This window comes from Rousettus aegyptiacus, unplaced genomic scaffold, assembly GCF_014176215.1.
Source record: "Rousettus aegyptiacus isolate mRouAeg1 unplaced genomic scaffold, mRouAeg1.p scaffold_m13_p_13, whole genome shotgun sequence".
NCBI classification, from domain to species: Eukaryota; Metazoa; Chordata; class Mammalia; order Chiroptera; family Pteropodidae; genus Rousettus; species Rousettus aegyptiacus.
In genome coordinates this window covers 40,469,862-40,497,056 of record NW_023416288.1, presented here as the reverse complement: position 1 = coordinate 40,497,056, position 27,195 = coordinate 40,469,862, and the positions used below count along the sequence as shown (strand labels likewise).

At 45.6% G+C, this 27,195-nt stretch overlaps 1 protein-coding gene across 3 annotated transcripts; it reads right to left on the bottom strand.

Moving 5' to 3' along the window:
* LOC107518360 lies at positions 1-26,154 on the bottom strand. 3 transcript variants are annotated; one of them, XM_036230475.1, is made up of 3 exons: positions 25,299-26,154; positions 19,646-21,070; positions 1-1,892 (listed from the first exon to the last, which is right to left on the bottom strand). In XM_036230475.1, exons 2-3 carry the CDS (start codon positions 20,249-20,251, stop codon positions 1,794-1,796), a joined length of 705 nt encoding a protein of 234 aa, XP_036086368.1. In that variant the 5' UTR covers positions 20,252-21,070; positions 25,299-26,154; the 3' UTR covers positions 1-1,793. The 3 variants fall into 3 exon arrangements, with proteins under 3 accessions (XP_036086368.1, XP_036086370.1, XP_036086369.1); XM_036230477.1 differs by lacking the exon at positions 25,299-26,154 and adding an exon at positions 22,918-23,140; XM_036230476.1 differs by lacking the exon at positions 25,299-26,154 and having other exon boundaries at positions 19,646-21,718.
* Positions 26,155-27,195: the final 1,041 nt, after the last annotated feature.

The window sequence follows — 27,195 nt, the reverse complement described above, 5'->3', positions numbered from 1 at the left end:
TTGTCTTTTTCTGCCTGACTTATTTCACTTAACATGATACCCTCTAGATCCATCCATGGCGTCACGAACGCATTCTTTCATTCAACAGGAGTCCACTAGGGCAGAGCCAAATGCACAGTCGGGTGAGCACCGGATGCCCCGTAGAGGTGAGCACCCGGTGGGGAACTAAATAGAGTCCCCGCCCTAACCGAGTCGCGGGGATTGCCTCCTTGGTCTGCCCCTCTGACGGGCCGGGGAGGCTTCTCGTGTTGTACCAGAGCGCATTGCCAGGGCTTCCTGAGTCGTCAGGCAGCCCGAGGGGCAGGGAGATAGGCGAGGGTCTGCGAAGTCCATTCCACGCTGCGTCTCTGCCCCCCACTCTCCCAGGTTCACGTCGTTCTGCTCCGGCTCCGACTCCCTGGGCTGCGCCGTGCACTTTCCTTCTCAAATCTCTGCGATGGATGGATGGCGATCTTTGCTGCCGGTCCTTCGTGGCCCGTCCTTGGGGGATTACGACAACTTGTGAACATTAACGCGTTATACCTGGAGAGTGTTTTAGCTTCACGAATGAAAAGCAGAGACGTGGGTCAAGGCATAGTTGATACGGCCATTGCATTTGATGATGTCCTTTCCAATTATGTTCTTCAAAATGGGCATGAATGTTTTCAAGTTAATAATTCAACCCAACTATATATTGAGTGCCTCTTATAAAAAATGTAAAAAAATAGTTAAGACTCCACCTTTGCCCCTCGGTTGGTAAATTGAACTACTTTCAGTTTTCATCTGTGTGCTCCCCAAGGGACCTGTTTGTCCGATTGCATCTATCAATTAACATTTGTATCTCTGATTGGATCCTTGTCCCGTCTCCCATGAATACCCCACAGAGAGGTTAGAAAGAAATTAGATTTTCAGCATCTGATGATTTGGGTCTAGTGAGGATTTCTAAATTCTCGAAGTGTGTTTGTGTGTCGGGGTGGGGGTGGGGGTCTTCATTTATCCTGTTTGCTAGCTAATAACTGGGGTGGAACAGGAGAGCGAGGAAGGAATGTGTAGGGAGGGCTGCCTGTTGACATTTGGCGAGCTACTGTCATCGGCACGAAGAACTGGTCATTTTTCGCATTGTTCCTTTTCCTCTGCTGTCCTCTCAGCCGAGCTTTCACTGAGATTTGAAGCCTATCCTATTATTTAAAGATCGGAATCAGGGTTTTAGGATGAAGCATCAAGTTTGCTTTCAGCCTCAGTCTCGAATAGGGTTTAAATTGCTTAACTAGAGATAGTTTCCAACTTGATACCTTCCCAACACTTCACCCCAGATCTCCGTGCTGGGTTACAGACCTATTTTAGCTGGCTCCCTTTTCTTCCGGGGCCGATAAAGCTGAGATTGCAACATTATAAGCAGTTCAACCAATCATTATGTATAAACCTCAGCCCATTTATATAATTCAATCCTTCTGGTAGTAATGACATGGAAGATGCCAATAGGGAAGATCACAAGCCTGTCAAAGTCCCAAATCATCTGTGGCATCGGGGCCACAGAGCCTCTCTCCTTGGAAGTAAAACAGTAGCTCTAATGGTGAGCAAATGCCCTCCTTCGGGACAGTATTTCAAGACGGTGGAGTGTACATGTCTCATACAAACATCTATAATCGCTTTAGAGGATAATTATCAGCAGTAGGCTGGGAAGCAGGAACACAAAAACGGTTGATACTGTCTGGAAGACCGCGCTGCACGTCCCGAGAGAAGCAGTGAGTGTTCGGGCCCGGGACCCTTATCCCAACTGCGAAATAGCACAGCCTGTGTGAAGACAGGACAGGCTAATTTTCCAGCATAACGCGGTGTTTTATTTCACCATAGCGGACTGCTGGGAACTCTCTGGAGGCCCCGGCAGCTGCGTCTCGTCTTGAGTATGAAGCCTGGGGGAAGAGAAAGAGAGAGAGACTCATAATTCACCAGAGGCTCAGCCATAAGAAAACCATTCTGAGTAACTGAATCGGACACAGAGGGGGGGCTGCGATTTCATTCCTAAGCCAAGAATGCTTTTTGTCTGTCCTTCTCTCCTTATCGGCTATGTGTCCTCATGAAAAGATCATTTATAGATGATGGAATGGGTGCATCAGAGCCGGCTTCTGTTTCTTTCCTTCTCTTTCCCCAATTGCTGCCGTCCCGTTTAAAAGGCTCTTTGTTAAAGACTGAAAGAGCAGATGCAGCTCAGATATCGTACATCATTTTTTTCTGGAGGTGGTATTTTATCTCGAATTGGTCTGACATCATATTTGTGTTGAAAGTAGTTCTGCTGCTGATCCAAATATTCTAGGAAGTTGAGAAACCCATAGCAAAGTAGTATTTTATGTGTTTCTCTTTAAAATGATGTAGGTATGGGAAGAATTGATAATGTCGATTAAATGATACACAGAAGAAATGAACATAAAATGGCATTATGGGCTAGGGTGAATCAGGGGAGGCCTTGTGGGAGAGGTTAGATTAATAGAAAGTGCTAGATAAATATGAGTAGAGGCATGGAGCCAGGAATGAACTTAGCGAGTGCAAATGTAAGAAAACTTGTTTATTAGGTACATAAAGTTAAAAGGAGGGAGAAGAAGAAGGTGGTCAGGTGCTACGGAGACTAAAAATTAGGTTTAAGATTTCATATTATTTTAATAATTAGTAGCTGTTCATGTTCATATTTGTGAAAAAATGTTTTAAATATATCATAAAAAGGACAATTATTTACAGTCCCACTAGTCATAGAATGAGGATGGTGAACATTCCAGTGCATTTTCTTTCAGAAATTTTGTGTGCAAATTTATTGTGCTAGTTTTAGATCCCTTGGAGGAAGATCCTGAGACAAGGATTCGAAGGCAAGCGTTTTATTTAGGAGATGATTCCAAGGAAACACTGGTAGGGGAATTGGAAGTAGTCAGATAGGAAAGAAAGGAAGCCCCCAAAAGGACATGGTCTCAGATGCGTCAATCGGAATGCAGTCATGTGGGCAGCTCACAATTATCCCACGGACTGCAGAGGAAGTCAGTCGAGAGTTAATTGGGGGTGAGCATTAACTCTCTGACTGGGTCTCGCCGGTCTAGAAAAAGAACCCTAAGCAGTGTTGTAGCTATTGGCAGCAAAGAGCCCTCAGTATGTATTGGGGATATGGGTGCTACATGAATATACCTAAATTATATTTTTATTTATAAAAATAGCTTTCTGTACATCAGGCTTTTTGCTATGTGTCTCACTTGCATTAGCTCATGTAATTCTCACAGAAGCCCTGTAAGATAGGTATTGCTCTTATCTCCTGAGGGTTAGAGTCTGGGATTAAAGGCTGGTAGAAGTAGATATGAGTGTCATACTCCCTGACATTAAACATACGACATCACAAAGAAATGATGCACTTAAAGTTTTGATCATAGCCTTATTCACCCAGCTCCTCTCTTCCACCCATTTTCTTGTCTTTCTGTCAACACAGTTTTCCCTTCGAAACTGTAAAAGTCTTCTCTGTTTTCAGAGATATTTGTTAGAAAACAAAACAAGAACTTGAGACATAAAGGATCTGTAAAAGATGCCGGTCACTTGTGTCTGTTGAGCATCTCCTTCTCATCTTCTTCTGGTACATACGCTTTATTTCATTTGGGAGAAATGATCCGCCTTTGCTCCTTGTAGTTTTAATGGGCTGCTGACTAGTCTTCAGTCTACGGGGGTGAACATGAGATCCAGACTCAGCCAACCTTAGTCTCCATCTGAGCCTCAGTGATTAGCTAGAAATGCGTTTATGCATCAAGCTGAGCTAACCAGAGTCTTTCCCTGGGACTTTATATCAGGCCTTGGGAGAAGGAAGGTGATGTCGCTAGACTGAGATGACATAATCAGGAATTTTCTGAACTATGCTCCACTTCTCCACAGCAGTGTAGAAGAAGCCCATTGGCATAGAAGGGAATGTAACCGGAGCAGAGATAGAGATAGATAAAGAGATAGAAATAGAAATAGAGAGAGAGATCTGCCCGCGTGGCTAAGTCTCTGCATTCCCCCGAGGTCTACTCCTCCTGGACTTCCCACTGCATGAACCAAGTAAACAATAAACCAATAAACATTAACCTTACTCCTTCCTTCCATCTTTCCTTCTTTCTTTCATTCTTGTTTATTTACTTGTTTATCCATTCGTTTGTTTATTTATAGCTGGTTTGACTTGGGTTTTTATTTCTTGCAACTATAGAGTCTTAACTAATTCAGAACCTACTGCATTCTGACAGTTTGTTTGGGACCTTTAAATTATATAGTGGTGCAAGAGAGCAGGGAGGTGGAGAGAATCGAATTATGACGGGACGGGAATGACCTTCTTCTGTCCTTCACAATGTTATTTGCCTCCATGACTCCCAGATCGATTCTAACTCTCTGAGGCATAAAGGATGCATCTGCCTTCGGGAAGTGCTGAATTGCAGCGGAGACACGGAGCGTGGTTTCCTATTGACTGCTGCCTTTGCCTTCAGCTAGTGATGGCGTTCGCCAACAGGAAGTGAACCGATTGGGACGATCTGGTTTTTCCCTCCTACCCTTGCATCTCAAGGACATGGAGAACTCTGGTTTTAGGGGACAGAACCTGATGGTTCTGTGAGCTCTAACCCTGGCTTGAGCAGTTTTTTGCTTGTGCGATCCTTCAAAGATTTGGCAGATCTAAGATTGCAACATGATTTTATTCATCTGGAAGCTATAAGACATCCTCGAAAAGATAGCTGCCATTTATTAAGCACTTGCTGTATGCTGGGATTGCACTTAGGCTTTGTGTATACTACAGTAATCCTCTCAGAGTCCTGCAAAGTAGGCGTTATCCCATGATGTCTCTGCTAGATCAGTGTGGGCGGTCCAGAGCCAAGATCGCCCCTTAGAGTTCTCGAGTTGGGTGGAAATAATCAGGCCCTCGTGCACCAGCCTTGCCCAGTCATCGGCTGGGGTTGTTTCAAGAGGAACATAACCTATGTGGAAAGCTGAGGGAGACCCTGAGGAAACTCAGCCGGCCACATTTTTCCCAGCCGGGTGGTGAGGCCTTCCTTAAAGGGAAGAGCATCGCATTTCCATGTCTGCCACCTCGCTCAATTGAAGTCATACGATAGAGTATTATAGTGCTACGAAAATGCCCCCTGTAAACCAAACAAGGGAATACACTGAAATACTACTGGTTTGGTGGCCTCATCAGGCCATCGGTGTCACGAAAGAGGCATTGTTCTAGATAGTATTTCTCATCCTTTCCTTTCACTATTGCCCAGATTTCCACCCCGGGAGCATGTTTAGACATTTTTTCCCCTTAATTGTTTCCTCACTATGAAAATTTAATATCAGAGTTACACTGTTGTTGACATATGAAATGTCCAAACCTGTAGAGAATTTTTATAAGAGTTCATTTGAGCCAAACTGACAACAGGCTGAGAAGCAAGATCTCAAATGCTAAAGAGAATGACAGTTTAACAAGTTTTTTTTTTTTTTAATGCATTTGGAATTAAGGAGGGAACGTAAGGAAGATTCCAGGAAGGTGGGAGAAAGGAAGGCAGGGACTGGATTAGAGGATAGTTAAGGTTCTGTGCTCTCCTGAGGGTGGTTACACTCCCAAGGGGTCTGAAAAAGAGACATTTCACAGGTGTGTTGATCTAGATGCACGGAAACAATGCACAGGGCTGGCTTAAGACAAAGATAACCTTCTACTCAAAAGTTATGGTGGGCATGACTATCCACCATGACCTGCCTGGTTAGGAATTGAGGACAGATCACCCTGTGAGGTTGCTTTTGGTTAGATTCATTACGAGAACCCCTTTTTCATCTATGTTGTGAATATATGTATTTACTATATGTATATCTGTGCTTGGTACATAAAAAGAGTGAGATTTTTTTTATCCCCCAGCAACCAATTTTCACTCTCTTAGGGACAATATCAGTCCTGTTAAGAGTCCATATTCTAGATTAAATGACATTTAAGGGATTTAACAACCAAATGCAATATATGGCCCAGGATTGGATCCCAGATCAGATAAACCAGCTTTAAAGGGCATTTGAGGAATCTGTGAAAAATTTCAATATGGACTAGATACTTTTGTTAGGTGCGACCATGCTATTTGAGTTGTGTAGGAAAACATTCTTATTTTTTATAGATGCATATGAAAGTAGAAAACAAGAAAGAAATATTGGCTTGGTAAAGACACCTTCATTTATTATTAATCAAGTTTGCTTAGATGCATGGGATTTCTCTCCTTTGCCTATCTGACACATATTTATGTTAACGGTGAAGTTTGGCACTAGAAGGGGGAATAATTGGCCTTTGTGGGAAAACTCTGGATTTGGGACAGCTGAATACTGTAAGTTAGTGATGCCAAATCTCTTAAGTGAAATGTCTTTTAAGACAAGCACATTTTTTTGAGAAACATTGGATAAAACTATAAAATTTTTACATGATTTCTTTAAAATTTGGATATTTTATTCATTGGGAGGTTAAAACCTATTTTATCAGTGTCTTGAAGTATTCATCCAATTATAATCCATCATTATCTTACGACGAAAAATTTTAGAAGATGACATAAAATATGTGTGGAGTTACAGACTTTAAAAAAATTCTTTTGGGGGTTATGTAAGCAACATATTTAAAGATTCCTGGGCTAAGATAATACATTTCAAGGAAAGGGGGCCCTCTCTTTTGCATCTTGCTAGTCTCTTTCCTTCCCAGGAGCCAATGGTTAATTATAGGCACATAATGCATTTCAGCAGGATTCTGGGCAAAATGGCAGGCCTTTGTTTTTGTCAGCGAGAACCATTTTAATTTCAATAACATTTTTTTTCTTAGTGATAAATTTCCATTGCCACAAAGCTACGAGCACATCAGTAGGACTCAAGAATCTTATATCAAGCTGCAACTGCCTCCTGCGACTTTTCTCCCTGTAGTTTACAAACCCGACCTTCAGTTTTCACAGACCTCCTTCCTGTTTGTTGATGGGCGAGAGAGAAATCATTCCAAATGGGAAAGAGGTCTCTTTTGTTGTCTCCAATCATTGTTAATTGAAAAGTCAAATGGGAGGGACTGTATGGTTTTTCAGACAGGATGAATCACTGGCGTGTTGCTTTTTGAGGGGGTTCTAAATCATTTCGCATAGCACATGTTTAAACAAAAGCCCTTCCATAAGGCTGAAGCATCTGGCGTGATACATGTTCTTCCAGATTTCTTGAGAGTCTGAGCTTCCCAAGGCACGTCGTGACCCACCTTTCGGGGTGTCTTTCCTACTTAATTTGCTGGCATGTCTCCCTGTCTGGTCCTGCACATCATTCTCCTTCCTGCCGACTTTGATTGTCTCGTCTTGGCCTAAGCTTGAAAATTCCAAAGAGGAATGTTCTACTAGTTTTCAGGCCAGAAGTGAAATTCTAACAAGATCTGTTTGTTGCTACAGAGTCTGCGACTCTTAGAAGATGATTGCAATCAGCTGTCAGGATTTAGATGGGATACACTCCTTAAATCTCAAGCCCGTACCTATCTCTTAACTCTAAGCCGGTGTTTCCAACTGTTGGCTAAGCGTATTTTTTTGTGTGTGTGAAAACTCACTGTGATGTCAAACTCAAGATGTCCAAGATGGAAGTGCTATGCTTTCCCTTTAACACTTCCTGCATGGGCGGCTCTCCCACGTAAGCTTCCTGTAGTGCTGTTCTGATGCTCTCATACCCTCTTGCTCAAAAGCCTTCAGTGGTTCACCATTGTCAGTAACATAAAATACAAATTCTTTTCCTGACATTCTAGGTCCTGTTACTCCAGTTAGGCCAGTCCAGTTAATACTGCCCAAGCAAACCTTCTACTTCATTCTATTCGGTTTTTGGCCACATGTTCCCTATTCTGGAATGTTCTGTCTACGTTTTTTTCTATTTATTTTTCCTGCAAATATTTCCATTGCTGTTTAAATTTAACTCAGATATCTGGGTGGCTTTTCCCTCATTTCCTTGAGGTCTCCTCAAAAGTCACCACATGAGGAAGGCTTTTCTTTAACACTAAAACTGATATCACAACAAGTCGCCCCTGGCTGTCCGCCACTTCCGGTCCCTGTTCCCTGCTTTATTTTTCTCCATAGCCTTTATCACCACACATTATTTATTTATGTATTGTCCATCTGTCTCCACGGGGGCAGGGGTTTTTGTTATGTTGTTCACTGTCGTACCCTCAGCAACTAGAAGAGGGCCCGGCACATAACAAGCATACGATAAATATTTATGGATTAAGTAAGGGAATGAACGAGCTCTGAAAGTATTTGAGAGCGTTTAGCATGTGTCTGACGCTCTCCTGGGTCCTGTAGCGGTGGATATGAACCAAATGGGGTTCTTTTAAAGAAAGATGTTAATTGCGAAAAAAAAAAAATGAAACCAAGACGAAGTGGGGCGTGGTACAGGAAAGAGAAAAGAATTACTATTATCGAGCTCCTATTATGTATAAGGTATATTTACATATCTGGTGTCATATAAACCTCACGGTGATATAATCCGGTAGGTTTTATTATTCTTAATTTTGAAGGTAAGAAAACTGAAGCGCAGGAAAGTTAAATAATTTTTGCTAAGGTTGCATGCTAACAGGTGGTTAAAATGAGAAGGTATTTAAACCCAGGTCTCCTCATGTAAAACTCAGTACATTTTGCACTATCCTAGGTTGCCCGTCAAGTCATTAGGGAGCAAATATATCTAGTTTGGCCTGAGGAAGACATCATGGGGTAGGTGCTATCTGAGTGATTAATGAGAAGTTCATCAAAGCATAGAAATGACAGCAGTGTAGTCACCTTCTGTATAAACTTCCTAGCTTGCTACAGCTCACGGGCTTTTCCCGTTACCTTTTATTCTCTTCTGTAATATTCATTCAATAAATATTTATTAAATACTTGCTCTGTGCCAAGCAGCATTCTATACTCTGGTGCTACAGTAGTGAATAGAACAACGTCCCTGTCTCCATGGAGATTTCATTCTCTAAATTTTTTTGTGTGACATTGGTAGAAAACAGATATTTCAGATTTAGAGAGATCAGATTAGAGTTACGGCTTCATCATAGTCTAGCTAAGGACCTTGGAGAGGTCATTTAAACTTTCCGAATTTCAATTTCTATATTTGGAATAGCAATAACTACCCATCTCACCCAAATATGGTGTTGTCAGGTTCAAATAAGATGAAACTACTTTGAATCACGAAGCAGTAGATATTGTGTTTTATTAAATCTAACATGTCACTGATTTTAAGAAACACTATTATCTTATGTCCCATTGAGAAAGAAAAATTCCACCAATTATGATATGCCATTAATTGTAAGGCCCATTCCGACTTCACAGGTGTCAAAATGTGGGGGAAAATTTCGCATCTTCGAATTGTCGAAATGTGGTATAAGAACGCTATTATCACCATTTCTGATGGTGGTACCTGTTCAGAGAGGAATGGATTTAGCAAGATACATTAGATAGATCAATAAGACAAGTAATATTTCTTAGAGATTTTCAAGGATTTTTCTATCTTTGGATACATTTTTTTTTTCAAATCATTGCAGCCATTTTCTACGTTGTAGAATTTTAAAACTCAATCAAGCTCTATTGTCCCTTGAACGGAGCCACCATACTAGTCCCAGAAAACTACCTGTAGACTGTTGTTATAAGAGAGATAAACGAGTTTCTTGCTTATTAAGAGGTAAATTCTCGGTGCCAAGTCCTCACCCTAACTCTTAATAGAATCCATTGCACAGTGCCCTCTCCATGAAAACTTGTCAGTAGTAGGGAAAGTGGTGCTTTACTAGAACAATTATTTTTAATCATACAGGCATTGCTAATCATTAACTGAGAAATCCTCCCCCCTCCTCTCTCTCCCCCTCCCTCTCCCCTCCCCTCCCCTCCCCCTCCTCCTCCCTCTCTCCCTCTCTCTTCCTTCCCACTTCCTCTCCCCCTCCCGTCTCCTCGCCCCAGCCCCTCTCTTGCTTTGGCTCCTGGGGAACTCAACTCCAGATCTGGAGTTCTTTATCATGTACCAACTTCAGTTTCACCCCTTTTGTCTGACCTTCATCTTTCCCTTCTCCTAAATCCTAACTTATTTTTTTCCAACATTTCATTATAAAAAGTTTCATATATCCAGAAAAGATGAAGGAATTTTATAGTTAATCTTCATATACCCACCATCTAGAGTCTAGAACTAACCTTTTCCTATACTTGCTTTATTAGATACCTATCTTTCTTTTCAATTATTTTTGATATATTTCAAAGAAAATTGCAAACATCTATACACTTCACCCCTATGTGTTTGAGTGTGCGTATCATTAACTAAAGTTCAATATTTGGCTATAGTTCTTTTTTATTTTTTAGTGAGGTAAACTTACATACAACAAAATGTGCACACACCTCAAGTGTACCATTCAATGATTTTCGGCAAATGGATACATTTGTGTAACACAAATCCTTATCAAGATACAGAATATTCCCATAGGTTCTGCACATTCCTTCATGATTCTCCTTGCATCCCACAACCTCACAGGCAACTACTGTTCAGATATTTTTTTCTCCAACCATAATTAGTTTTGCCTGTTTTAGAACTTCATATAAATGGAATCACACAGTACGTACTCTTACGTAAGTCATCTTTCACTCGGCATAATGTTTTAAAGGTTCGTCCACACTGTTTTGTGTTTCAGAATTTGTTCTTGACATTGCTGGTCAGGATTCCGTTTCATAACCGCACCTCCATTCGTTTAGCAGTTACAACCGCCATGGACGTTTCGTACAAGTCTCTTCACGGGAACGCTGTCATAGCTCTTGGCTGCACACGTCGGAGTGGGATTGCCGGGCTGCAGGGTAGATGCATGCTCAGTTTCACGAGGACCGGTCGGGCCTCTGCCCAAAGTGACTGCGTCACTCACGGTGCCCGGTTAGGTGCCACGGTCTCCCGGTCTCCCGTCATTTAGTGCTGTCGGCCTTTTAAAGCTTTAGCCATTCGTGAGGGCAGTAGTGTCTCATTGCGTTTCCCTGATGATTAATGATATTGAGCATTTTTTAACCTGGTTATGAGCCATTTATGTATCTTCCTCTGTGAAGTGCCCACGTCAATGCAAATTGAGCTGTTTTTTATTTTACTTGTTATTTTTGAGTTCATTTTTTATTTTACTTGTTATTATTTAGATGCTAGTTCTTTGTCAGATATATGTTTAACAATATTTTATATCAGTCTGTGGAATGCTTCTGTGTTTCATTAATACTGTCTTCTTATGAGCAAAAGTTTTCAATTTTGGTATAACATAATTTATACATTCTTAAATGATTATTGCTTTTTGTATCCTAAGAAACCTTTACTTATCCCAAGTTGTAAAGATTCCCGTCTAGGTTGTCCCAGAAGCTTTATAGTTTTCACTCTTATATTTAGGTCTGTGATCCCTCTTAATTTTTTGTGTAAAAAAATTAAATTAATTAATTGTGTAAGGTAGGGGTCAAGGTTCATAGTTTTTCCATTTGGGTATGCAATAGTTAATATATCTTTAAAAAAAAATCTTATATACATTTCGTAAGACCCCTCAAATATTTTTTTGAGAACGAGCAATAAATGCATTCTGCCGAAGGGCCAGGGGACACTCTCATGAGTCCCCTTACAGCCTTGTGGTGGATAATATTCCCCCAGCATGGTCATATTCAAGTATGATTCCCCACCCATCCTTCAAAGAAAGGATGCTCTGTGTTCTCGTTAACCTTGGCCTTGCTATCCACTTCCCGCCTCTCCAGGAGTGGTGAAAGGCTGCTGTGCACCCACTTGCCCATGACGGTTAGTTCGTTCCTACCTGGTGTCTTGGGGATGGGGATCAGATAGGAAGATGCTTAGGAGGATTGTCCGTTGTGTCTGGAGTGAGCTCAGTGGGTTTCTACAGGCCTCCGGGGCTCCTCTGTAGCTCTTAGGAAGGAAGCAGTGTAAGACTACCACGAGATCTAGAGACAGAGCAAAGCTTCGCTCTGGTTCTTTTGATACATTTTGTTCTGTTTTCTCCCTTCTGAATGAGCACCAGTTGCTAAGGGGGGCCTTTCCTTAATTCCCTTCAGATGTATGTATGTAGTTTGTGTTTATATATTTTATTTATAAAAGTAATTTTCTTCGTAAAAGTAACATAAGCTCATTGTAGAAAACGTTGGCAGTACAAATAATGTATAAAGAAGAAAGCACGAACCAGCTATCATGTAAGCCATGGTGACACTTTTGATCACTTTTGACTTTGAATCTCTGCTTTGCCTCTTACCAACTCGACACCCCTTTGGGTGTCACACCCATCTGGGAAATGGGGAGAACCTCCTCCACGGACAAGCTGTAGAAACGAAAGATGATGTATGTAAAATCTTTGGCAAATAATAGATCCTTAATAAATATATTCACTAAATGATGCTATTGAAGGGTATAGGAAGTGAGTGGGTGATCGGGGGAAAAAAAATCTCGGTTTCTCCTTTAAAGCTGGCCAAACTAGAGGAACGGAAAACAAATCAGTGGTTGCCAGGAGCCGAGGGTGAGGGAGGGGTCGGTGACAAAGGAGCAAGAGGGGATTTTGGGGATGACGAAACTATTTTATATTTTTGTGATGGTAACTGTAGAACTGTATGTGCTGTTTAAAACTCATAGAACTATACACAAAGGGGCTGAATTCTATTGTGTATAAATTATACTTCAATAAGCTTGACTTTTAAAAATATTTCTTTAAAACGAAGTCTTAAATTTCTTCACCGATTTTAGATTAGTTCTTCCAGCTCCTTTCAGCCTTTCCGCTCCAGTTTATCTCTTTTCTGAGGTTTTTTTTTTTTTTACCTTCCCGGTGGTGTTTTGAAAGCTCGTTTAGCTCTCCTGCTCATTGTCATACTGGATTCTTTGTTCCCTGTCCCCCAACTTCGCTGCATATTTTATTTCCCTCTTTTGAATTGACACTCTGTTGAGCTACGCTCAGCTGCGCTTGACAAACAAAATGTATGGCTGTTTCACTCGCTCGTTTCGTGCCAGCAGAGGGCTGATGGGGGCAGCTAATTAATTACAGCGAGTGAGATAACAGAAAAGCTGATCCTGCGTCCTTGTGTCGGTGGTTAAAAAAAAAAAAATCCTTTTAAATTGTCTAGATTGTTCTTTCTACTGTGAGCAAAGGACTTGGAACAAATTCTCTGCTGAAAAATAAGGATCACATAAGCTCGCAGCGGAACCCGTTACGGCCGCTTGCTGCGACTCCTCGGTTGCTCGAGGTATATACGCCGATCATCTCGTCTGAATTTTCTAGGACAGTCTGGGTTTCGAATATGCCATGCCACGTTCTCGCTAAGACATTCATATTCTGTAGAAGTGACAGTGTGTTTTGATTTTGGTTCATAATGAATAGTTGGCACACTCACAAGTTAAATTGACTCATTCGTTCTTTATTTTCTCATTCTGCAATTACTTAATGAGCGCCGGGTTCTCTACAGCAGGCTGTGGAGAGAGAGGGAGGTAAATAAAATCGTTCTTGAAAAGCTCATGTGTTTCAGTCTGGCGGACGGACAGGCTAACAAATGCACACGGGAAAAGGCCAGCGATGAGGCCTTTGCATTTTATTGTATACGTGTAGATATTTTAATTTTATAAGTAATATAGATTCATTTTCCGACACTGTTATTAGGAACATTTCGTTAGGCAGCTGTCTCTAAAAAATGCGGTATTTACGTAAATGTCCAACATTGCTTATGTTTATGTGTTTGTTAACAGGAGAGACGGCGCTCCGTTCCTGACGCTTTTGCTAGTGTGACTTCTGGCTAGGAGTCTTCCTCTGACTGGTGTGGCTGCACCGCTGTTACTTCCACTAGGGGCTGGGGTGTCCGGCGTCCGCCAAGAGCCAGGTAATTTGCACCCACTCTTCCCTTCGCTCTTTCAACTCAGTGCAGCAGGCATTGTTCTCCCCACGTGATAGGCCGGCTGGAAGTGGGTGATGGGGTTGGGCCGGGGTGACTTGTCCGGTGCCACTAGCCGACTGGAGGTGGAGAGGAGATCTCATCTAATCTGCCTCTGCCTGACTGAAGGCCCTGTGCTCGCCTCTGAGCCACACAGCCCTGCATTGTTGGGGTGCTTTTAACTGCGTATCTGGCGTGCATTTACTCAGGTCTCCCTGGCTACCGGAAAGGATAGCGAGAAAGGAGGAAATCATTAGGATGTGGCACCTGCCAAAGCAGCTCTGGTCATCCAATACTCTCGCTGCAGCCAGAGTGAGTCCTTTAGATGCCAACTGGGAGATTTCTCTCCACTCCTCAGAACCTCCCCAGGTTCCCGTTGGCTTTAGGCATGCCAGCCTGGTCCTATTTTTCCAGCCCCACATAGCCATACACTCCCCCATCCTCACCTGGAGCTGCTGCAGCCACGCTGGACTTTTTTTTTTTTATGATGTCTTTTTCTCCCTCCTGCAGCTCTGTCCTGTCCTGGGCCTTTGCTCCTGCAGCTCTTCTGCTCAGAAGACTCCCACAGGGCCCCGCGCCTTCTCCCCGCCCGTTAGCGCCGCTCTGGTTCTCAGCGCTCTGTGGCTGGCCCCTTCGGAAAGCCTGTCCGGCTGTGCCGACCCTCCCCGCATACACCTGTGTGTGCACCCGCGTCACCCCTTCACGGAGGCCGTCATCAGGCTGTCGTTTACAGACAGCTGCGATCTGATCCTGTGACAATGCCTCCTCCAGGAGTCGGTCCTAGAAGGGCGTGCCTGCCACAGCGGTTGCTCACCATTGTCCTGGCGGCCCTCGGCACTGCGTGGGTGGACAGAGCGTGGGCACCGAAAAAGAACCGTTGAAGGAACAAGGCCTTCAGCTCTCCCTGTTACCCGCGCTAGGTTAGGACCCCTCACCCGACACCCTCCGTAGGACCCTGAACTTGCCCCCCGCACTCCTGTAGGTACAGACATGGCTGCTTATTGGATTATTTGTGTCTCCCCGGAGGGCGCTGGCAAGGCAGGGACCTCGTTCACTTTCCTCACCATCGTGAGCTTCGTGCAGAGCCCGGACAGGGTTTGGCGCCAGCGGCACAGTTTTGTTGATGGACAAGCTCGGGGCCTAGTGACTGAAAAGCCAGTGACTCAGAAGTCTGAGTGTCTCATTATCAACTAATTCAAATGTACGAATTCAACAGATCATCTAGCAACGGTGTTGGCACCCTCTGGGCTGAATGAGACATTATGTCTACAAACAGTGCCCGAAGGAGCCCGTCACCCTGGCTGGAAGCCCCTTCCTGGGATGGCATCGGCTCTCTGGCCCGTGAAGGTGCGTGAGTTCTGTTCCAGGCAGAGGCAGACTTTCTGTGAGAAGCTAAAGGCTCAGGAGCCATCGTTCGTAGCAAAACTCCGGGGCCCTGGGAGGGGCCCTAGCAATGTGTGCACAGGACCACGGGTTTGTGTAAAATTAGCAAAAGTATTTAAAATCAATTAGGTAAGGCCCTGTCCCTCTCTGCTCTGACTTGCCTTCTGTCACCTGGTCGGGGGGTGAGAGCGGCCCTGGGTATCTTGGGGTTCTGGCTATGGGGAAGTCGAGGTGGGGCCACATTGAGCTTGCTTTCAGTGGGATCTGTTCATGTGATTTTCAGACACTTCTATAGTTAGGTCACGGCTAGCCGTCCCACTGCCAGGGTGGCTTCTGGGAATAGCCCCACTGCGACAGTTTACCTGGCATTGCGACACCAAGGTGGGGGCTAGGATCAACGAGGTTCCTTCTGAGAACCCCTTGCTCTGGCGCCGAAGGCTGTGGGCTTCCCTATACTTCCTGATGTCCTGACAATGGCCCTTCGACCTTTGCTCTCCCGGGCTACCCACTGGTGGCATCTGCCTCCACCTTCCTGCGCCACCGTCCTTTCCGAAGCGGCCTGGGACACCCGCAGGGGCTTTCCTTTCCTGGCTCCGACTGGGCCATACAGTTCCGCTGGTGGCACCAGTACAGCCTTCACGGCACAGCCGTCTCCCGGGGAGCCTTCCGTCCCCGTCACCCCGCCTTTGCTCCCTCATCCTTCTGAGGTGCCCTGTGGGACCGACACGCCACGCAGGCCACTGTTCTCTCCCCAAGACTCACGGCAAACCCCCGAAACTGCACCCTGGGCAAACAGACCATTCGTGAGACAGAGCGAGCAGGGGGCAGAGAGAGGAGGAAAGGGGCGGGAGGTGGGCGCCGGGGGATGAAGGGAGCTGGCGGTGAGGACGGCGGCAGGTGGATGACTGGGAGAAACGCCAGGCAGAAAGAGAACCGAGCTGAGGTCTTCCCTCGCCAGGTGTGGGTGTGTGGGTTCAGGTCACAGTAAGAGTCCGGGGGCCCCCTATCCAGAGCGGGTTTGTGTCAGGCGCCAAGTCAAGGCCGTCACGTGCCTTCTCTCTCGCCTGGCTCACGGCGGGCATTCCCTCACCAGCTTCCCGGCCTCCGCCTCACCCTCCCAAGCCTGCGCGCAGCCCGGCACCCCTCTGCAGACGTGAGTCAGAGACGCCGTCCCCTGATCTCACACTCCCTGACCTCATTTCCCGCTGCTCTGTTCCCGCCCTTCCAGCAGACTCTCTGCTCCTCAAAGCAAAGACCTGCTCCTGCCCCGGGGCCTCCGCTCAGGTTGTCCCTTCTGCCTGGAGGGCTGTCTGTCCCCTTGGATGCCCCCCTGCTGCTATATACTACATCCAGCTGGTCACCTCCTCACTCGGGCTCTCCCGGCCATTCCATCTGGACGTGCAGTGCGCCCTGGCCCCCTTCCGTTCTAACATAATGTATGGTCTATGTATTTATTTTTGTTGCCTATTCTCTGCCATTAGAATGTAAGCTGTATACGAGGAATTTTTGCTCGTTCACTGCTGTCTCTCTCTTTTCGAGACTCGTACCTGGCACACGGTAGGAGCGTATCTAATGTTTGTCGAAAGAACGACCTTGTGAGGTAGGTGCTATTACTAAGTACATTCTATAGCTGATAAAACTTGCTCTTACCAGTGAAAAGTAATTTGCCCGGGGTCAATCACACGGTGAAATGAAAAAGCAAGTGTTCAACTCAGCCACATCTGTTTCAAAAGCCTGTGCTCCTAAACCCTGCACTGCAGCGTGGCCGTCCTCTTGCTACGAACCGCCGAGCTCGGGACAAGGGGACCGTTTCTGCCATCAGCCTTGCTTGATGGTTAACCAGCCCTCCAGGCCTTCAGATGGCCGTAAGCCGCAAGGCGAGAGTGTTGACAGAAAGGGGTAAAGAACAGAAGCCTGATGCACACGCCGGGCGCGGAAGTGCAAGAGCAGCTCTAAGTCTGCTTGGTTAAAAATAGAAACTTGAACTTGTTGAGGGCAGCCTGTCTCGAGTGGAAAAGGGGCTGCCTCCTTAGGGGGGCCAACACATGCTCGGGGCACCAGCGAAGCTGGGGCACCGATAGAAGGAGAAAAATGTTATGTGGGTAATGGTTGGCTGTCTGATGTTTGCAAAAGCATAGGCAAGGTGTTTCTGTAGGAAAAGACAGAGCTCGGCCGAGTTTCCTCCGAGGCCTGTGACTGACGGCGTTGTTTTCATATGAAACTACTTGTGGGGAGCATGATCGGCTGCCCAGTGCGGAGCCTCTGAAGGCCGGCCTGGCCTCGCTGATGCGGCCAGTGGACTCATTAATCTGTCATTTACCTTCTGACATAATATGTATGCGTGTGGTTTCTAACACATAATGGGAGGTAAACGGGGCGAGAACAGTTGCTTCGTAAATTCTTGAGGAATAATAGCGGTGTTTGGGGGAAGGTGGGGTTCATGCCGTTGTTTTAAAATTGGAGCTGGAGGTCTGGAGAGCTCCCGTCCTTCCCTCTGCACCTTCCCTGATGTCACCTCCGTGAAGCCTTCTCTGTCCACGTCCCTGGGGTCCCCTCCCCCAGCACTACTCACCCCCTCTTCCGTGCTACAGACAGTATTTATCACATCGCATCATAATTACTCGTTTTCACTGCTGGTCCCCTGTGGGACTTAGAATGCCTGGAAGTCCATAGCTCATTCCTTGCTGTGTTTGGTTCATCTTTGTATCGAGCACGGTGCCTGAAACATACTGCAGTTTCCAAAATTTCCCGAAAGGCAATCAAAGCCAGACTCTGGAGGCCAGAGGAGTTTTTAGGGAAAAGATCTTCTTTGGTGACTTCCTTTATAGGATACATCAGGCGCCCTGCTCTGTGTACAGAACAGGTCGCATTAGAGCAGTCGCGTCTAGAGGTCCTCATTTCTCGTCGGAACATCTCCACCGGGCTGCTCCGTGACTCGCGGCCCGAAGAGGAGGCACCGGTGGTCAGCTGTCCCCTGCTCTGCCCTACGAAACAAGAAAAGACAGAAATAGGCCTCTGTCCTTTGGGCCGCCGGGCGCCATCACTTCGATTCTCTGCGTTTTGGTTCCTCTTTTTGCACAGGTCGTGAGCTGACATGGGAGACCTCAGTTCCCTTCACGCTTTCAGGTCTCTGAGTCTTTGAGCTCACTCATGGGCAACCATCAGCCCGGAACTCTGCTCTCCACCCTCTGCAGAGCAGGTGAGGCCCAGTTACCCGGAAACCAGGCCCGCATCCACAGAGTCCATCGAGCTCCCATTTCGTGACACGTCTTTCCTTTTGCTGGGAGCGCGTTTCTCCTGCAACGCACTGGCCTTCGGCTGCCTACACCTGTGCTCTCCTGCTGTGCCCCTGACTCTGCGAATCACGCCTGCTCTCAGCGGCCATTTTAACTAGATTTTGTCCCTATAAAAATGATGCAGTAAATTTAGAACACTGCACGTACTCCGATGCTATTTAGGTATTTTATTTTAAACTGCACATGCTGGTGTCTTGTCTGTTGCGCTCAGATCTATTCTGTACCATCCTGCATCCCTGGGAACTAGTTTCCTAGATCCCCTTACAGACCCAGACAGAGGGAGCCAGTGGGGGACCCCTGGGGAAAGAGAGGAGGGGAGAAGCCAGGTTCTCGCCCCACTTCTGCTCCTGATGGTGACTGGCAGCATTTGCCCATGTTTCCGGCCTCTGCTATGAAACCTTTTCTGCGTGGCTCCAGCGTGAGCCTGGGAATCCGGCCGTGGTTCCAGATCATTCCAGGTGGCCCCGGCACCAGGACTACAGTAATGCTGCTTTCTCTTTGTCCCTCTCGCCCGAGGGTTGAGGGACAAACAGGCGGTTCTCTGGCTTCTCAACTCTTCCATCACCCCTATTAAACTCCCTCTGCAATGTCTAGCGTGGCTTCTGCCGTTTGATTGGACCCTGACTAAAGACTCTGAATGTATGTGCTGTACCTTTTTAAAAATAGGTTTGTCGTGGCATAATTTACATACATATAACCCATAACTTTCACATGTATGTATATGTGTTGTTTGAATTTGTTTTACAATGATTATATATGGTCACAAGTTGCTTATATAATATTAAAAAATTAATAATTAAAAATATTAACAAGAGCATGACGAATGAAGGTAATTTAGCTGAAGCCTGTAGGGAAAGGTCTGCAGCTGTCACTAACATTCATTCATGCAACAAATATTTTTTATTTACTATATGCACTGAGGGTCCCTCAGTAAACAATATGGGCATGATCCTGGCTCATATTATCTGCAGTAGTTAAATATGCAGTTTATATCATATTAACTAATTATCATTATTATGAAGACGTTAAAAGCGCAACAAAAGGCCTACCCTAGTCAGGGAAGGCTTCTCCGAGGAGGTAACTTACCAGCCAAGAATCAGAGGCTGAGCAGGTAAAGCTTAGTTGCGGGAGAGAAACAGACAGGAGTATGGGACGGTCAGGCCGGGCTGCCACTGCCTCTCTGGCTCCTGTTCTCCGAGTTTGCTGGGAGGTGCTTCTGCTCGGAACCCATGGCGGGATGCTGGCCGGCCGGAAGTGGAACCCATGGTGGGATGCTGGCAGACCGGAAGTGGAACCCATGGTGGGATGCTGGTAGACCGGAAGTGGAACCCATGGTGGGATGCTGGCCGGCCGGAAGTGGAACCCATGGTGGGATGCTGGTCGACAGGAAGTGGAACCCATGGTGGGATGCTGGCCGACCGGAAGTGGAACCCATGGTGGGATGCTGGTCGACAGGAAGTGGAACCCATGGTGGGATGCTGGCCGACCGGAAGCGTGCAGATTCTGTGGGCGTGCTGTGGCCCTGCCTCCCTCACTGTGGGACCCATCGTCTGTATCCCAGGTGGCTCTCACCAGGAGGAGAGGAAGCCAATGCCATGTGTCCTGTGCTAGTTGCCAAGAATAGTTTGGAAATGGCTCAAAAGCTAAGGACGCCCCGGGGTCAGCAGTGGTACCAAAGTTACCCGCGTCCATCAATCCCTCGTCCTTTGATGGGAACAACTGACATTTTTCTCAGTCTTAAATAGAGTGGCATGCAAATGCCCAAGACAAGTCCTCCATTCATCTCCCATCCATCTTTCCACTCCTAAGCGCTTCTTGAAGAAAAATGCTGGAACTCGTAAAAAGCTATGCACGAAGTAAGTTTCATTCTTCCCAAGTTCTGTATTTTTCTTTGTGCTTAACCTAATTCAATTTTTTTTTTTTTTTTTTTTTGCCTGTGTCTCAGTCTTTCCAGTTCGTAGACATTTGGCAGTGGCTACACTCTCCTTGTTTTATTGTAAGTCACCAGTCTCATTTTAGCGTAGGCCACCAATTATTCCGGGAAATTAGGTTATGCATAAAGTGGCCCATTAATTGCAATGACAGTTTCGTTGCAGCACGTCCAGGTCTCGCAGACGGTAGAGCTGGGTCGCCTTCTCTTTTGATGTCCAAATTACAAAGGTAACAACAGGATCTCGGCTTGACCTCAGTTTCCTCCAGCTATTTCCAGGCGTCCCCGACAGGACGTGTTATTCGTGCTCAGCAGCCCACTGCTGTAACCACACAGGTCCACCTGGTTCTTTCTCTCCAGCTCTGGGTCCTCAAGGTCTGCTTCCTGCAGGGCCGCTTGGAAAGCGTCAGCGCCGTCTCTGCCGTCATGAAAGCTGAGCCGATGGTGCCAAGTCCACGGCCACTCCGAGGGCTTCCAAGCTCCGCAGGCTTCGGGGTGGCCCAGCAGAGCGGGATTTCATGAGCGAGCAGGGAAAATGGCCTTTTTCTCCCAGCTCTGCGCTGGACTTTGTCACCTGGGATCTGAAGCAAGGATGAGACTCACAAAGACTTCTTGTGAATAGTTTCCCTACTTTCTAGCCCTCACCCATCTAACCACTGGGGCTTAAAACCAAGTCTGAAAAGCTAGGAGCGGGGAGAATCTGTACCATCATCCCTCACGCTTTCCTGGTTCTCAGCCATCCAGCTACCGCACCCGGGGCTACGCTCCCAGTCACAGAAGTTCCGACCGTACCAATAGAGGCAGACGTCTAGTGTCTGTGGGGGTGGTAGTTGTGCTAATGCTGACAAGTCTAAAATTAGTACTTACTAGTTTTAATTCACTCGATAATTGAAATACCTAGTTTTAAGTAGATCATGAAGAGAAATAACTTATATCACAATGTCTTCCCCACAAAAAGACTGAATACGTGTGCACAGTTATGCCAAAACGTTGACAAGAGCCGCTCAGGTGAGAACCTGCGTGTCATGGAAACTAAAGGGGACTTCCTCCCCACCTCTCGTGCAGGGCTGGGGGCGGAGCTGTGGTTTCAGAGCAAGGCCTGTGGGCTAGCAACCTCTTGCCTATGTGAGGCCCAGCTTCGCCTCAAGATAGAGCCTGGGCTGTTTCCTGGTGAGACTCACAACGCTGAGAATGGGTCAGGCTGGGACGCTGACCCTTCGAGGCATCTGTCATTCTTTCGCTTAGTACTCACTGTGTCCCGTTCCTCTTAAGGGCTTTGGGGATTTTTTTTTTTTTTTAAGTATAAACCATTCTCTTTTAGAAGTTCACACTTTTTAAAAAAATTCGATTTTTTTGGGGGGGTATTATGCTAAGTGAAGAAATTTAGACAGAGAAAAGGCAAATATACTGTGTGAGCTCATATATATGTGAAATCTGAAAAACCAGACTCATAGAAATAGAGACTAGATTGGTGGTTGCCAGGGATAGGGGATGGGGGAAGGGAACATGGGGGAAGCTGGTCACAGGACACACATTCTCAGTTATAAGATGCGTGAGTTCTGGGAATGTTGTGTACAGAGCGGCGACTGCAGTTAACAGCACTGTATTGGATATTGTATATTTGAAAGTTGTTAAGAGAGTAGATTTCAAAAGTTCTCTCCACACACACAATGGTTACTATGTCAAGTGATGGATGTCGAACTACCCCTATGATAATCATTTTGCAATATATACATATATCAAATCATTATACCGTACACTTCAAACTTATGCAATACTATATGCCAATTCTACCTCAACAAAGTGGGGGAAAATTGACTTTTTAGTAAGCCAGGGACTATTTCATTTACACTAGAGAATTCTCTCACATAATCCTCCTAGAAGTTAAAATCTACTTGTTTTACTAATGAGGAAACTGAAACTTCGAGATTACGTGACTTGCTCGAGGACATGGCAGAGTTGGGATTCAGACCCCCATAGCCAGATTCCAGAATCTCTGCTCTTACCGGATGTATTGTTTCTCTCTACCCCTGCCCCCACCCCACTTCTGTTAAAAATCCTAGAATCATTGCCAGTCAGGTCATCAGATTCGCCTCAGCACATAGCAAAGACTGGTGGTTTAGACAAGACATTTATTTTCTCACAGTTCCGAGGCTGGCCCGAGGTGGCGGCAGCAGGGCTGGCCTCGGGTGAGCGCTCTCCCCTTGGGCGGCCAACGGTCTCCTGCTCGCTGTGCACGTTCAGAAGGCCTTTCCTCTGTGCTCAGGGAAAGGGGGCAAGCTCCCAGACAGGGATAGTGATCTTATCAGATCAGGCCCCATACTTAGGACCTCATTTAACCTTAATTACTTCCTTGAAGGCCCTGTGTCTAAATATAGCCTCGCTGGGGGCTTAGGACCTCAGCAGGTGAATTTTGCATAACGCAAACCTTCAAACCAGAACAGGAGGCACTGTTGTTCTCCCCACTTCTCAGATTCCTCAACCAGGTGGGTTGAGTAATTTGCCCGCAGTCATGGAGCTCGTAAATGGCGACTCTGGGATGTGGACACCAGCTTCAGGCTCTTAACAGCCATGTGCCTCTCATCACGTAGCCTGAGTCTTAATGAGACAGACAGCCAACAACTTTAAACACGTCCTGTAACCATCAGAACTTTGCCATGCTTTTTTTTTTTTTTCAAGTTTCCTAGAAGGAAACAATCATGCACTATTATTTTTATTTTATTAGATATAGATTTTTATATTATTAAATTTAGAGAAATAATATGGAGTTGTTACCACAATCTAGCTCTTAAAAATGCATGCGTATCTAAGTTCAACGTAAAGTGAAAATTTCCTGTATTTCTAAGTTTCTATATAAATGTAACTAATAATTAATTATATTTTAAGAGCTCTATTTTTTTTTTAAGGATTTAAAGCTTTTTATTCCAAATTTCTGCTCAGAAAACTGGAGCATTGGAACTTGGTGAGACTACCTAGACTTCTCATCTGGCATAAAGGTGAGCTGGCATTGCTGACTGCATGTCCGTGAACTTGGGTTTTGAGAACAGGTGATATTTACAGTGTGGCACATTGAGTTCTGAAAAACATATTTGAAAAACTATTTTTAAATTAATTAAATGGAAAGATACTTACATTCTAGGGTAAACTTAGTCAGGCAGAAGTAAACGTGCCAGCCTAGGTCAGGGCCCATTCACATTAGTTTAAAAAGGCTTATCTTCCTTTCCCCTCCCCAATAAAACTTCAAATCAACAATAATTAAGCTGTTATGGTTCTCAGGATAAATAGAAAGCAGAACAGGAAATGTCTGTATAGATAAAGAAAGCCTGTAAAGCATAGACGATGGTTGTAATTTTAGGAATTCCAATACAAATGGCATCAAGTTGAATTCTAATTTTAAAATAATAGAGGCTAAAATGCTTAAATGTTAGCTTTTAAGTGATTTTTTCCTCTTTTAGTGGACTAATGTACATATATTATTTAATCTTCGGACGATTATTATGAAAGTCACCTTAAATATAGAAGAATCATAGGGTCAGAGGACCCTATGATAAAGAAACAATAGCTTTCAATAAATATTAACATACACTTTCAGCTCCAAAGTGTCCCCTTTACAAGGGAAAAGGAAGAAGAGTTGAGAAAGAGAGAGAGACAAGAAGAAGTAGAGAGAAAGGGGAAAAGGAGGAAAGATATAGAAGAGAAAGGAGGAAATAGAAACATGAGAAAAAAGAAATTTGTAAAAATGTTGGTTCTGCAGGTTTTGAAGGGGCTGTTTGTCAAGGTCATTTGCACAGCTCCTCCAGGGGACAGGAGCAACAGTCTTCTCCATCCTTTCGAAATGAGCTCCTTAATGAGTTCACACAGCTCCCACTGCCCAGACAACCTTTGGCCTGTGGGACAGCAGGCCCTCCAGGCTTGGAGATGTAGCGCTCAGGTCTAGTTTTAGCAGCAAGATTTCCATTGGATCCCCAGTCTCTCCACCACTTATTCAAGGACATGGATGGAGAAGGCGTTCCCTGAGCTGAGGGAGCCCATTTTGCCCACCACCTGCTGTCCTTGGGCTGGGGGGGCTCTGTGAGGTCCCGTCGCCATGGGCGTAGGTCCTGATAGAGGACCATGCATATGGGAGAGTATGGCAGACACAGAGAACGGCTGGGAGACATATCTTCAGCTCCCTTCCTTCCTTCTTGAGGCTATGGTCCAGCAACAATACGCCCTTCTAGGTTTTTTTAATTTGGGCGTAGAGCAGAAAAATTTTAATCAACATTAATTAATTTGATATTTATTGAGCACATACCATGTAAGAGGCATTGGGGAAGATGTCAGAGTCTCTGCTTCCTTGAGATTCACACTGCAGTGGGGACACAGTAAAGTCCTTCATGTGCACCGTAGCTTGTTCCCCTCCGCCCACAGCAAATACAGTCACACCTTCCATTACACACTCTGACTCCTGGTCCCTCCCAGACTCTCCTTCTCCTGGCACCAACTCCGGCAGGCGAGAGGCTTTCTTTGCGCCTGGTCTAGTCTTCAGATCCCTAAACCCTGCCTCCAGTACCAAGGAGTTTTAGCCTATGCAACAATAAATCAAGTCAATGACAAATACCGCATTGGGTGCTGTGCTTGTAGGTCAGCAATTTGGAGTAAATAAAAAAAAAAATCTTTGACGATGAGGAAATAAATAATCTGAAAGTCACCTGTTTCATTTCCTTGCTTTTAAAATATTTTTATTTTAAAAAATCACATGCATTACTTCACTTTAACTCGACCCTCATTCATGCAAGCAAAACAAGACAAAGCAAAATGTGTGCTCACCTTTAAACCCAGGACAGGCTGTTTCACGCAAGGAGAGCCTTGCAGGCTTTTGGGAGGAAGCTCGTTCTCTGGGTTTCTGCTATGGCAGCCTCTTCCCCTTGCGCCCCTCCTAGTTCCGAGTTTGCCAGGGCTGCGTGGGAAGCTGGGCCCGTTGTCCTCCAGGGCATGAGACCAGGAACTGGCTGTCAAAGTACGTTCCTTCTACTTCTGGGGGCTCTCATGCCTCTGCCATCTTTGTCTGAGCTTGCCTCAAAACTTTCTGGGAGAATCGGTGGCTGTACCGTTGAAGGAAATGCCTGAAAACTTTCCAGGACAACTCTCATCCCACATTACTGTGGCTCCGAGGTGACGAGTTGCCTACGCATTGCCTGGTGTGTGTCTCTGGCTCTCGCTCGCTGGAGGAGCGCTGATTTTTTTTCAGATGTAACTACTCCCACCTCAGGGACTCCATCTGGGGGTAGTGACAGTTCCACCCCCGTGGCCAGTGATCCATGCAGGGAAGTGCTTGTGACTCGAGGATGGTCAATAAAAATAAGCAGTGCAAAGAGTGGCAGAAAGACCTGCAAATGTTTCTGGGAAAAGTAATTCGTGCATCTGCATGCGGAGTGAAGCATGATCGCAGCCGTCTTGCTAACAGAGCTCGCCCGAGGACGATATTAACATGCCGTGGACGGCAGGGCGGAAAGATGGCGAGAATGCGGGTCCTTGATGATGATGGTGGGTTTCCAGGAGGAGGAAGGTGGCTGGATGAGAAAGTCATGCTGTGGATGTATTAATTTTTGTAATGAGACTTTTTATTCTACGATAAGTGTAGAGTCACATGCAGTCGAAAGAAATAGTACAGGGAGATACTGTGTGCTCTGTCCGCATCCAGGTGCCCCCTGTTGCGTCGCCTGCAAAGCCAGAACGTCCTATCCCGGCCAGAACCTCGGCGTTGATACGATCCCCCAGTCTTTCTGATGTTACCAGGTTTGCTTGTACCTGCTCGCCTATGTGCATATTTTGTCCCATGCAGTTTCATCGCATGTATAGGGTTGTGCATTCGCCGCCACAGTCAAGCTACGTAACAGCTGGGATTTATGTTTTGAAGGAAGTCCCACACTCCCCCTCCCTTTCGGCATCTCTGCAGTGTTCTGACCTGTGCTCCTCGAGTCCGTGCGGTTCCTGCCCCCACCTCACCAGTCGGAGCAAGTCCCCGTTTATGTATTTTATAGTTTGGGCTTCGTAATAACCCTTCATCAGGAGGATAAATTCTTAGCCTCAAAACAACAAACAAATGGAACTGATAAAAATAAAACCGATAGAAGGTCAAAAAGACTTCGATATTCAAATAATGTTAGTTGGATAGAGCTTCATCCTTCTTCAGCCCATTATCTTTCTTAATTTCTTAATCGACTCGACAAATGAACAAATGCAGCAAACATCTCCACTATCTACAGTTGAGGGACGTTTAAGATAGACACTGAGGTGCTGGAGAAGGAGCCTGGAATGCCGGGGTGCCGCCTCTGCACCCCTCAGCAAGGAAGGGCTGCAGACTTCTGGAAGCATTCCCCATTCCCTCTGCCGGCTAGATCCCACCAGAACCAAAAATTTAACGCTATTCTTCACAGGCAGGTTCAGCGCTGTGCCCCACACTGTCAAAGAAGCTGGGATGCTCTGTCGGGTCAGCTGGGTCCTTCCGTGCTCATCACCTGTCATGCGGTAGGGCTGGCAGTGAATTCCATGAAATCTCACAGGCTTCATTGGGGGAAATTTACAAAGCAAGAATGGACAGGAAAAGAGATGAGTTGGGCCAACGTCCTCCACTAGATGTGCCGTGGATGGCCAATTCCAGGAAAGGGAACTTGTCCCCTTGCCTCTCTGCTGCTTATAGGGCAGCGGCGAGAACACCCTAATC

Excerpts from the sequence above, each read along its gene's own strand:
- LOC107518360 (XM_036230475.1), bottom strand. The coding sequence starts at position 20,251 with ATGGACGCGGGTAACTTTGGTACCACTGCTGACCCCGGGGCGTCCTTA. Across the intron at positions 1,893-19,645 it reads CAGCCTCTGATTCTTGGCTG|GCTTCATACTCAAGACGAGA; the intron begins GTAAGTTACCTC and ends CTCTTCCCCCAG.